General features: G+C 43.5%; 1 protein-coding gene across 2 annotated transcripts in view; it reads right to left on the bottom strand.

Annotated features, from left to right (window-relative positions):
- The window catches only part of RUNX2 (RUNX family transcription factor 2), a gene marked incomplete at both ends in the record, with an annotated part of 157,107 nt that overhangs the window by 86,472 nt on the left and 57,094 nt on the right, over positions 1–13,541 (bottom strand). For both annotated transcript variants that reach the window (XM_082758108.1, XM_082758109.1), the window contains one exon: positions 8,225–8,386. In XM_082758108.1, coding sequence (XP_082614234.1) covers positions 8,225–8,386 — 162 coding nt within the window. The remainder of the gene's footprint in view (positions 1–8,224; positions 8,387–13,541) is intronic.

The raw sequence follows: 13,541 nt of genomic DNA, 5'->3' as shown, positions 1-13,541 counted from the left end.
GCTAATTTGAGGAAATCTTGCAGCTGGGTTCCAAGCAGATGATCACATGGGCTTTACAGTATTAATAACTTCTGAACCTATATATCTGTGCAAAGCCCCTTACAGCAAATATTTTCCCCTGAGCTTTATATACAAGGCTCCACCATTGCTAAAAGTCCTTTCTCTCCCCCAAAACTGGCAAGGTGAAGGACACAGCCCTGCCTCAGCCTTCCTGGGATGCTGAAGCACTGTGTGCATTGCCTTCCACATCAATCTGGGACAGCAGCTTGCAGCAGGGCACGTGTGGGTGCCTGCTTCCATCCAGTGGTGCTTGCTGGGACCCTCCACAGCCCACACACCACTTTTGTGGACATGGAGAACCTGTCCCAGCCATTGCCTGCTTTGATCCTTTCCCTCATTCTTTTTGAGTCAGTCTGAAAGCAAATATGAAGAGATTTCTAGATTAGTATCCCCAAATACCCTTCCTTTATGCATATGAAACAGTTCCTTCTCCCTTAATAACATCCTTTAGGAGCCACGTAAAGGTGCGCACCTTCATTTTATCTCATTCATCTTCCTCTTCTTCGCTGCCTACATTTGTTTTTGAACAGCCAAAGAAAGCCTGAACCACTCATATGTCTCTTACCTTTTCCTCCTGTCACCAGTATAGCCCAGTATCACCAGTATCAATGCTCTTTTTAATCTCACAACCAAAGTGGTTGACACCAGTTTTCCTTTCTGCTGAAACACCCACCAAGAGTGGAGGAGGAGACTTGGAGAGCTGTAACGTGGGGCCACCAACTACTACTAAACCACTTCAGAAAAGTGTCGTGAGGCTCTGCTGGGCTCCAGCGTTCCCTCCCTGACTCAGAGCTGGCCAAATTCTTCATGGTCACAAATGCCAGGAAATTTCAACCAAAGACAAGGCAGCTTCAGCTATTTCTATCAGCAGCAGACTTTGCCTCTTGCATTGTGTTTTTAGGTGTAAGGTTTGCAAAAATGAGTTTTTTAAGCTGCACAGCTACTGGATGGTTTGATGTACTTTTCTGCCTCTCCTGTACCAACCCCAGTCACAGACCAAAGGACCAAATTCTTCCCTGCCTGTATTTTATGGAACCATTTCAAAAAACTCAACTTGTTCAATTAATTGAACAAAATTCAATGCAACAAAGACTCAAGGCCACAGAGAATTAAGGGCAAAATAAGTGATCCTAACCATCCTTATCTGGTTTCGCACATGTAACAGAGTTTCACGTATGGGGTTGAATTCCCTCTCTGCATACACACGTGGTAAGGCATCAGTCAACACCCCTGGCTCCATTTAATGAAATCCTACTGGCTGTGTGAGCCATGCACAGCGTCCTTCTTGCTTCACTGACTTCACTGGAAGTTACTCAGCACTTTACAGGATCAGACCTGGAAGCTGTAAGTGACTTTGAGGAGTAAAAAAAACTCTACAAAATATTAATAGCCTATTTCTTCTAATTGTGGTTGATGGAGGTGGTCCTGGGAGGTGCGCAGGACAAGGGAAGCCTCACATGGCCTCAGTAATTCTTTAAATATGATGCTGGTGATAAAGGTGGGAGAGATACTGCTTGGGTGCACACGTAGCCAAAGAATCAGCTGTCCCCATAGGTCAAAAACCAGCAGCAATTCCACTGAGAGAATGGAGAAATCATCACATGCCCTTGCACAAAGACAAATCAAAGTGCTCAATCTCACAGCCTTCTACTAAGAGTTTATTGACCCTATTGGGAGTACACCTATAGGTAATGAGTCAGGATCTGGGCCTTTGAATGTCTGGAATCAAGCACCCGATTGCTCCATTAACAATTAGCATTCTGTTTACAAAACCCAGCAGAGTCAGTAAGAATAATCATTACACAACATGCTCAGACTGTGATTCCGGTTTAAGTTAATATAATTTTAATGAGTTCTTCAGAAAAGGCCTGGCACTTATGGAAAATTTCCTTAATTAATATCAGACCCTAAATTAGTAATAAAAAAAGCCCTGAATATCATTTGGTCTCAAGCTGGAACTAAAGTATGTTTTGGCATCATTACTAACTGTTAGCAGCAAGTTCTGGAAACAGATGCAAATCTTGATATGTGTCCTAAATATAAAACACATTGCAAAAAAAGAAAAAAAAAAAGCTCAGATAAAAATATATCTATACATCCACATATATTTGAGTGTGCTATTTCCTGCCTGTATCAGCAACAAATTTATTCCATTTAAAAACATTCCACTTGTTTCTTTTTGGTATTTTTAAAATCCCTTATTTCAGGAATAAAACTCTCTCCCTCTGCCTTCATTTTTCCTGTTTATTTCCTCTCCCGACAGCAGTTTTAAGTAAATGAAAAGGGCTTAAAGACACGCATTATAATACTCAACCGTCTGAAAATCAGCCCACTTGTTTTACCACCTAAATGTGGGTATAGGTGCCTAATTTGAGGCCACCCACACGAGAAGAATTTGGCCCTCATCCTTGAGGTAGGGATCATGCAACATATCTTCTGGACAACCGCTCCAATGAGAGATTCCACCTGGGAGAGACGCTGCTACTGAAACCCCACAGACGAGTGCCAAGGTGCTGAGATTCCCAGGTGGCACCAAGTGGGCAGGAGACTAAAAATGGAAAAGCTGCGGTAAACAAAATAAACAGTACCGCTGAAAAAATTAAAGAAATAAAGAAGAAGAAGAGAAGCTACAAATTGAGGTAGGGTAGCAAAATGAGCGGGTTGTTTCTGAAAAGAACAGAACCTCCCCAGCTCTCCTGAGTTCTTGCTTAGCCTTAATTCGGTTTTACCTCGCAGTGGAAGCATGGAAAAGGAGCTGGGAGAAATGGAGACAGAGACAACCTTGAGTCTCTCTGCTTCCATTAAAAAAAAAAAGACAGAGTGAAAATTGTTATAGTCACCAAGAAAAACATCACAGTGGAGTGAGCACACCAGAAATGGAGCTGGCTTCTTGGGTTTGCCAAGAGCCTGAGACAATATTGCTGAAGCGTGAACTGCCCATTCATTTCAGGAGCTGCTAACACAAACGCCTTGCTGGCAATGGCTACGGGATTAACTATTTCTCTGCTCCCCAGTGCACTTAGGGAGAAAGAGAATTGTATTGTGAAGACAGCTCTAATGTCTTTTCTTTATGAAGGCTCCAGTCCCAAAATGTGCTGAGTACATCTAATGAAGTTAGTAGGAATTAAGGGATTCAGGAGTAGCTACTTCATAGGACCACAGTTTTTATTCAGTTAGTGGTTGTAAAGTTTTTTGAGCTCCCTGAAGGAAGACAGACGACTTCCCTTTCTTCAAGTTTATACTTGCCAGCCCTCAATGAGCTGGGAGAACTGGAACATTCCTTAAATTTAATATCAGATTAAGGTCCAGGATGGTCCAAAATGATGCTGTGATATCCGCAGAGTGAGACGAATTGATGGGAAAGTTTGGCTACACTGAAGCTAGCAAACAGCCCAAGGCAGGAGCCATTCTCTGGCTCTAGATCCAGCCTGTATGGTCTGGCCAGAGCTGTAATACTAAATCCTTTTAGCTTCCACAACAGGGTAGCTGCCTACAAGCTGCCCATCAGGAATAGGTTCAGGACTGTGCTCATTTCCAAGGCAGGACCTGTTTGGTAGCATTCTGGCCAACCCTTCTCTGAACCAACCCCGCTAACAATTAAGCAGCCCAGGCTCTGCCACCATTAAATGTATCAGTAAAGAGATTCCTTTATGGCTATTTTACTTCAGGGGACTGGGTCTGCAGACTTCTTCTGCTCACAGGCTGAGCCCAGTGTGTCCTCACCTGTCTTGGCATATCCCAGTTCAATGACATGGTAAACGTAAAGATAGAAAAGTTCACCCAGCATACTGCGAGGACTCCAGTGCATGGGAAGGGCATGGAGGCACAAAGCCACCATCCCCAGTTTGCGCCGTTCACAGCAACGTGTCCCAGCTACACGAACACAGCTGTCTGCGAAGGCGGTCACCCTGGGGCTGGAAAAGGAAGCTCTGGTGATTTGTACTACTATCTAGCATCACTTTTATCTTTCTTTTGTAATATAGGAATTTTTCAAATGCTGTTGCTTAGAATAAGCTCCTTCACAGCCAGCACTGGGTGTATTAATGTTACTGAGCAAGTCCTCCAGCAGCTGAAGACATTGAGCCTCTATGTGTCTCTCAAAGGTGGAGAAAAAAAAAGCAAGATTTTGCATTTAGGCAGAAGCATGAGCAGAACTAGTATAGAAGTCTCCCTGCCTCCCTTCTCAGGAATATTCTCAACAAAACAATTCAAGCTCAAATCCTGAGAGGCGCCAAGGTAAGGCAGACCCCAGCTGGGTTAAACCAGGACAGCGTAACAGTGCTGTGACATGGGCATGTTTATTGGACAGATAAACCACTGCTTTGGGATTCACCTCACCAAATGCGGACTATCAGATCAGACGTGCCTGTGCCTGAGCTGCTCACCTAGACTCACTTCAGAGCCACAGACAGAAACATGTTCCTGCAAGGCACCACCAGGGACCAGTAGAGCTATCTGCAGACTGGTCAAGTGAATTGAGCTGCTTTGTCCCCACTGACTCGAAAGGAAGCTCAGGGTGACTGTCTCAGGTACCCTATGGGCATCTAAACAGAGGAAACCTGTACCTCCTTCAACCACTGCACAACAACCCTCTTGTGACTGCAGGAGCAACGCAACCTGTACTCCTTGCTCTGAACCTTGCATGTGCCAAAGACTTGCTGGATCAGTCCCAAAACTTTATGTAAAATGGCTCTGATGTGTATTTATATGAATCATATACATTAATTACATAATAGACACTTATGCTCCCCATCCCACATACAGTTTGGTTATGCATAGGACACAAAAACTGAATGCCTTCACTATGAATCATGCAATAAGACTACATCCCCCAGGCAAAACTCTCTCTAAAATGACCATGTTCACATATTCCCATGGTTTCCACTACAATATTATTTAATTAAGAATATTAATCTGCTAGGCCACCAACTTTCATTGTCTTTTGGGGAACTCTAGGCAGACAGGTATTTTAATAAAATACGGGGAATCCTGTTCTTTTTATAATTGAGTTGATGCAATAAGGTAAGTCAACTGTATGGCCTCGTGGGTTTATTTTTTATTTATTCTTGATATGAACATGAGACTTATATACTGGAGAGATCATCAGCCCAAAGGTTGCTTGAGTTTTTCCGGCTAGTCTTTGTGTTTTTTTTTTTTTTCTGCTTTTCAGCTGTTGCTGTTGAATACTGCCCCGAGATGTGTGAAATATCATTAATTAGTTGCAGATACAGCACTGGTCCCCATTTGCAGAATAGAAGATGAATATTTGAAGTTTCACACCTACACTGCCATGAGCGCTCATTTGCACGTGCCTGCAGCATGCAAGCAGACATTTCAGCTGTGCAAAGCCAGCAGGTATGCGTCTAGACACTGGCACAACCCGTTCAGCCACATTACACCAGCCTGCCCGAATAACGCCTCGGGATTGCAGCCTGCTGCCCTTTTCCCCTCTCCCATGGGACGGAGAAATGTATGAATGGGTTGGCAATCCCCTGTCAGCTCGCTTCCCATGGCCCCAAACCGATTTTGATGCTCAACACAATGACCACAACTGTGGTTGAAACAGAGGTGTCCTCATCACCGAGAGAGGCACCCATCCCAGGATGGGGAGGAACACAGGCATTTTGGTCAAGGGATGGATGTGTTTCCAGTTGTGGCAGTACCTTCAAAAATAGCTCTTGAGGGCTGCCACTGACCATACAAGCAAGACCCACTGGGTTATAAACAACTTTGCTTTTTTAGGTGGCATGTTTTCAACACCTGGGTGAGCACAGCCTAAGCAGTGGTCTAGGCAAAGCCACAGTGGCTCGTAGAAAGGCTGAGTGATGTGAAGCTGGGGCAGGTAGGAAGTCTTGTGCCTGTAGGTGTGACATCCAAGGCCTAAGGGGGAAGTTTTACCCATTTTTCCTCCTGCATGATGTTAAGCAACAGGCAGTAAATATGGCATTCATTAAAATTACCTTGTATATTTTTAACAACCTTGATAATCAGATTTCTGCCACCGTCTTGGGAAGCAAAGTTTGTTTTTATTCAAGGCCTTGTAAAACACTAATTCCTCCCTTATGCACTGAGGATGCCTGAAGTTTTTTAATATTTTTAGAGTCCTTTACTAGTTATTTTTCCTCATCAAAGCTCTGTTCTCTTCTGAAAGATGTGTTAAGTAACTGAGTAGAGGCTCCTTTCTCTCAGAACGTGAAGGATAAACTGGTTGCTGTAATGGGCACCTCTAAACCTGCATTTCTCTCTACTTTATACACAAAAGGGACCAGATCCTGCCCTCCTGTCCTGAGGCAGTACATGGAAATTTTCTCCTAGGCAGAAATCCTGGAGAAGAACTGCAGTGTTTGCAATAGGGGCTGCAACACATCTCCTTGATGCCTGAGAGCCAGGGCTCACCCAGGAATGCTGTTCTATAATTCTGAACGTCAGCAAACACTGCAGACAACCTCTGGCACTTGTGTGGAAGATCAAAGCCCCTTTTTTCAATTCTGAATCTAATTGGAAGCAAGATCACCGTGCTGGGAGAAGGTGAGAGCCGCATGGAGATGTTGGTCGAGCCCCCAGAATATGAATGGCAAGAAGAGCGATGGCAACCGACTGTGGAGTACAACAGAAAAGTTCAGGCCACGGCCACATAATGTACACAGCCAGGTCGTTTAGTCATTCTGCCTGTGCCCACATGCCAAGCACTCATGTCTGAATACACACAGACAAGCAAGGGCTGCAGGGCAAGTACGCGCGGTGCAGCTGCCACGGTCCCAGCCGAGCCTCTCCTGGAGGTATTGCCGGAGGCACAATTGCAAAAATAACTGATTCAACAACACAGGCCATCAGGAGACTCCGACTCAAAGGGAACTTGTTTCGGGCCAAACAAAGCATTTCCTCAGCATCAAGCCAATCTAGTTTTCTAAACCAAGTCAGCGCATTGCATGGAGAACCCACAGGAACCTGCTCCACTACCCCACAACCCTTGGCCCACATGGAGACGTTTGGCATCTCTGAAAATGCAGAGCGTGCTAGGACCACAGAGGCTTTTGCAGCTGTTTGTTTGAGAAACAAAGCTTCCCTCTTCCAAGATGAAAGAAATAAAGGAGTCTAAACTAATCAAATCCTACATGCCTGCTGGCTGAAGTTCAGCTTGTCAGTGATGCAGCTCAGTGGAGTGATCAACATTTCCAGCACTACGAGCTTGGTGGAAGGGGAAAACACGACAGCAAGAAATTCACCTGGCTGCAAGTCAAACAGGTGTATGGCAGCAGAATCCGAGATTATAATAATATCTTGCAAACATGGAAAAAATAGATGTAATAAGACTGATTCTTTGGTGTTCATTAATGAATCATAAAGGCTTTCTTTACATTACACATGCTTTTTGGCATACGCTGCTAATATTTCTACACTTGCAAGGTTGGAATTTTCATACTGAGCCACCCTCGCCTAAGGTTCCTCATTTTTGGCAAGCTACAGAAGGTGACTGTGTGCCATGACAGGCTCTATCTTACTTTGGGGCAATCAGATTACTTCACACAGATGGTTTTATCACTGAGACCACTACAGATGAATTGCACTGTATGTAAATGTACATTTGTTTGATAAAAAAAAAAGTCTCAGTTCTTAGCTGCTGTCTTGTCTATATTCCTAAACATATTTCCTCTCTCCTGCATCATTCCAAAGCACAATTTGTCCAATCTTTACCCTAAAGTGACTCAGCTAGTTTCTGATAGGCATCTTAAGTACTCATTAACTAAGGAAATAGGCTTTCTTGAGTTACTGGATTAAAACAAGGGAGAATGAACCTTAGCCTTAACTATTGAAGAAATAAAGGCCTCTATCTAACATCACACACAACACTGAAGACACCAAAAAAAAAGAATATCACAATTATGTCAAAACACGAAAGCAAACATCCTCTTGTGGGGGGTTAAAAAGAATTTTATCATAGAACCAGGTTCACAATATTCACAGTAAAAAAAATATTCAGATCTGAAATGAACCTAGTGACAATCAAATGATACATGCGCCGAGCAACACAGCAGCTCTTCCACTCGAAAAAGAAAGGGACTTTGACCCCCAACCTATTAGGGTTTGTCTGCAGCCATTTAGGCAGCTTCTGCCAGTCCTGTACCTATCTGCATAATTGTTTTAGGAGAAACACGGTCTTTACCTGAGAGGCGTCTGGGCACATCGGTGATGGCTGGAAGTCCTGTGCCTCGAGTGGAGGATAGGGGAGTTGTGGAGTGAATGGACGGTGAAGTCATCTGGCTCAAGTAGGATGGGTAAGACTGGTCGTAGGACCACGGCGGGGATGACTGTGCCTGCCTGGGGTCTGGAAAACAAGAGAAAGAGCAATTAAAAAACAAGGAAGAGAAATTTTAGGGCACCAACAGTTGAAATAATTGAAAGAAATGAGATTACTGAACACACACACATCAGTGCTACAAGGAATGAGAACGCAGTGAAGCACAACTTGCTCCTCTAGACTCAGCAACTTTAAGATTTGCTCTGTGCTTCTCCCTCCCCGTAAAATTTTTCTGGGGAAATGAATGGAGCAGTGAGCAGAATTTGAGAAAGATCTAGCAGCTGTTCTGTAAACTCCTGATATCTCTTGTCCAGGTCTAAAAGAGCCCAGCACTCCCCAGTCCTCAGGGATGCAGACAGATAAACTGACAGTAAATGAGAGACACAAGGCATGCTGCAGCTGAGCTAACTGAGGAAGTGGACTTTATAGGCAAGAAGACTCCAAAGTCAGCACTTGGCACGTCTGTCAAGCTGTTATCCAGTTCAAACATTACACAGAAGTGTTTTTAGTGCTGAAAATGCTCTCCAAGAAGGAAAATGTCATTAATCTTATTAGCATCTGTCCAAAAATGTCATATTTGGATATTGGCCCAATTACCTACAGCCACTTCAATTAGAACAATATGAACCCAAATGGTTTGGGATAACTATCAGAAGCTAATGATGCCTTTTCACATATTTGTTACTACTCACTATGGAGGAAATTATTTTAAGGATAAATACAGTTTATTTTTTGCTGAAGCTCTCTGGTGGATTGCACCAAGTGAGAAAGGGGGAGGGATAATTTTACCCACTGGTGTTGGGATTCCCAAACCATTTGTTCTCACTTAATATCTAGTGATAAAGATATCACCAAATTCCTCATCAATTAATGATTAGTTTTATTTCTTTATATTGATAAAAACAAAGCATTTGCAACCCCAAAGTGTTTTTGGGCAATCCCTGATAAACAGAAATCTATTTCTGAACTGGTTCGTGGAAACTCTAGCACATCCCTCCAAATTCTCCCCAATATTTTCAGTGAAGCACATCATGTCTACTCAGTTTGGAGAACCTGCAATATCAGAGCACTGTCCTAAGGCCCTGCTTTGTAGACAGAAATGTGATAGCCACATGGCACAAGCAAAGGCACTTTTTCAGGAAATTCAACTCCTTTTTTTTTTTTTTTTTTAACTCCTTTCCCTGCTCTTCCACACAGCAAAACCTTGTAGTTTCAGCTATTCCTTGTTTATTTTTTCTTTCAGTCATTATTTGTTTGAAGAGATGTCTGGAAAGCAGATACTTCCTTGAAGCAAAATAACTGTATAGATTAGGGAAAAAAAAAAAAAAAGACTTTCCAATTTAATTTTAAGAGGATTTTCCCTGAGTTTGCCATTTATAGTAGAGCTGAGTAATACAAATGGTTAATATAAACTCCTCAGAAATCTGAAGGACACTTGATCATTAAATGTAATGAACTTCTTTGTTTTAACAATTTCAAGGCTAGGGTTGTATAGATTGGCACAGGTTCAAATCTGACTGACTGCTCGTTGTTATATCTGATATCGACATATTTCTCTGCCTCATTCCACTACTATAATTCACCATTCAGTCAATGGTAAATGATCTTCAACTGGGAACGGAAAGCCTACGCTTGCTGGGAAAACAATCTTAAAATTAATGATGTGTCAGGAGCACAATCTCAAATCCAAGCTCCTTCAAGCTTTTCAATTTCTATTTCTGAATCCAGAGCAGAAACCCTTAAAGTTTTGATTTCAGGTCAGCTCTGGTGCTAGAAGGAAACTGTATAGCAGGTAAGGATTGAGCAAAATCACAGCAGAGGATGTTTTCACAGGATTTTGGACTAAGATGGGGAAAACATCAGGAAAGGAGCTGCCTCCTGGAGGTTCATGCCACTTCTTGTGGGGTTGTCACGGTGTGAGAAGACCTTGGGTGACCCTGGCACCCTCCCTGCTTTGCACACCCACACTAGATTTGGTTTTCCACCTAACATCCTTAATTCAACAAGCATCAATGCCTTTGTGAGTAACAAGAAGGATAAAGAGCAAAAAGTGAACAGACTTATGTGGTCTTTTGAAACATCATCTCCTATGGCACTGTCAGAGGCAGAACATGGGGCTGGACGGACCTTCTGTTGACCCAAAAGCATTTCATAGATTCTTAGGACGTTTAGCTTAATTTGCACACTTCTTCTACAGGTCATCCCCACTGCAGCACATTATCAGATTTCTTTTTTTTTTTTAATTTATACTTGATTTAAAACCCTCGTGAATCCCAAACTGTGAGATTTTAAACTGCAAAGTATTTTAGAGAAAGGGAAGAAAGAGAATAAACTGTTAGTGAAGACACTTCCACTTATAGCCCTTACACCGATCTCCTGTTGGACTCAGGTAATTCACCCAGCCTCCCTGTGATGCAACTTCTACCTAAATTTCAGTATAATAATGATAAATTATTCCCTAACTGTCTTACATATTTAGTTGGTTGTTTCTTTACGGTGCTGGCACCGAGTACCTCATTCACAAAATGGGGTGCTTATCTTGGCTAGAAGCTTTCAATCCAGATGTTCAGGTGTGAACCTGAGCCCCTCTGAAACTAGAGTGCAAGAAACTTAGCTCCAGGGAAATGATATCATGTCTTCTTATGGAATAAAAAATAATACCAAGGAAAATGTTCAACCGAATTGAAAATCAGAAGATGCCTCAGAGCTCACTGACTGAGGAAAAGGCCAGAGAACATGAGGCTGGAGGGTAAATATGATTTCTCCACACTGAGGCAGGGCCAAGGTCATGGCTAAGGTGGGGAATTTTGCCCTGTGGCATCAAGCACTATCTTTGGCCTGTTGAGAAAGCGGAACTGAAGATACGAGTTTTACCAGATCCTGGAGTAAATACCCTAAAACCAGCCTCCACTCATCGATAACAGACACGGTTTGTAAGGACATGTGAGGAGAGAGCAGCGAAACACTTTTTTGCCCTCATTTGCACTGCCACCCCCCTGGAGTAAAATTCAGTGAAATGCAGAGTGAAAGGCCACCCCAAAGGCAGTCACACACGGCACCGTTTGATATGGTGAAAGGATGTTCCCTGCAGTGCTGCTGCAGCAGAGGATTCACCCATGGGCCCAACCTCGCTTCTGGTTTCCTACCCCATGAAACCAAGCCTGGGAGGAAGGAGACTGCCACGCATGTTCCTTGGAGGTGCCTGCTTCCAGAACTTCCACTTATGAGGAAAATCTAAGGGGATACCAAAAGGAAACACAAAAAGATCCTGGGCAAGGTCACCTCCTTGCTGCAGCACTGAAGGGGTGGCGCGGCCACTTGGCACACACTAGTGAGGAAGAAAGTACGAGCAGATTTGCGAGAGGTTTTCCTTGGCCTCCTACGTGCGGGACAAATCTTCCCGATGGAACCGACTGGAGGGCTTGTGTGTGTTTGCCAGGCTATCAGGCAGCTCCCGGGTCTGCAGGCCAGAGGCTTTGGGCTGTCGCGTGAAGCAGCACGTGCTCTGGCAGGCAAAGCACCTCTTTCCAATCGCTAAAAGCCCAGAACATCTGAGAAACCCCTGAGCTCCGTGGCAGAGAAAACATCAAATCCTGCTGAAAGGAATCCCTAGAAAATAAGGGAAAATGCGAACACAAAAGTACACTGAACAGCTCGGGAGAAAGCCCACCCAGCTTCCAGCCCTGGAAGCCTGGAGAAGGGCTGGCAGAGTGTTAAACAGCAGCAAAGGGGGAGGCAGGCCGTGCTGAATTTGACTTTGCACTTGAAAATTTTGGAGTGATTGCTAAGAGCAGTCCTCCTTCTGTAAACATTTTTGTTACGCCTGTGTGGGTGTGAAGAAAAGTGCAGCTTTCATAATACTCGCTCGCAACGGAGCATTTTGCGTACGCGAAGAAGCCCTGGGTGCAGATCGGCTGAAACAAGTCAGCAGGGCGAGGTCTGAGCTAATAGACAAGCAGCTTCTTCCTGATTGTGGTGCCAGGTAAACCTCGATGAAGCAGGAAATCATGAGCAGTGAAGATTATTTTGTCTCTGGGTTTTGCTGCCACATGGACAGTCAGCGGAAGGTTTGCTCAGTTCTTGTTCTTTGCTGTCTGCGATTGACTGCATAAGCTTAGAGGACAAGGAGAGTTTTGAAAAATCAGCCTGAAATTGGGTGGATTATATAAACCTAAAACTAGAGACTGAACAACCCCCCGTGACCCAGTTCTCCCACCGAGGACATCAGCTCTCTAGCAATGTAACTTCTCTTCCTTCCATGGAAAAGTGTCAAAAAAGAGAAGAAAAAGCCTATAAATAGCCCTGAGGAAGTAGTTTTTCTCTTGCTTTGGCAGTAATTATGAAACACACAGATTTACTATAGAAAGAGATCAATTTTCCATTTCCCAAGCTGAGCTGCAGTACTCAGAGCATGCTCATAGGCTCACAGCTCCTCAGCATACAGTCTATAAAACCCAAATGTCACATATGTGCATGCACTTTGCAAAAACACTTATTTAAATCCAGTCATCAGCTCTAGCACTGGTGGCTGCTGACCGTATTAGTGCTACTGTCGATGCTAAAAAACAAGCTGTCTGGAGCTATCTTTGGTAAACACTTAGAACAAATATCTTTGGTTATGATCTCAACGAAGCCAAGATGACTTTCTGCATGAGTAAACACGCTATTGTTGTAAGCCCAACCCCAGCAAAACAACAACAAAAAATGCAACCTCCTCCTCTTCTCTGACTATTTCTTAGGCATATTTAAAAGCCCAGGGCTTGATCTGGATTGCCCAGTTCAATCAATGAAGTCCAATCCAGCGGTGTTACACCCCAATGGACACTGGTGTAATTGAGACCAGATTTTGGCCTCAAGAACCTCTCAAACCATTTCTCCTCCCTCCTCCCAAGAGTCACATTTCTAAAGGGGAAAAAAAAAAAAAAAAAAAACTGAACAAGTATTGTCAGTAGGACAACTGAATTGTAAAGGGAAGGAAAAAAAAAAGGTTAAATAAAAAAAAAGGATACTTTAAAATACTTTAATACAAGTGACACAAAGTTACCAAATGGAGGTTCACAGTGGCAACCAGCCAGTCGCCCCAAGGATGCAATCAATTTGCATAAAACAGAGCAGACTGCCGCCACCCTGGTGTTAATGGCAGAAGAAATCCCAGCTCCTCCACCTTACACGCTGACTCTTG

The sequence above is a fragment of the Aythya marila genome (assembly GCF_965140915.1).
Source record: "Aythya marila genome assembly, chromosome: 3".
Taxonomy (NCBI): domain Eukaryota; kingdom Metazoa; phylum Chordata; class Aves; order Anseriformes; family Anatidae; genus Aythya; species Aythya marila.
Note: the sequence above shows the minus strand (reverse complement) of the source record. Positions and strands in the feature narration are given on the sequence as shown.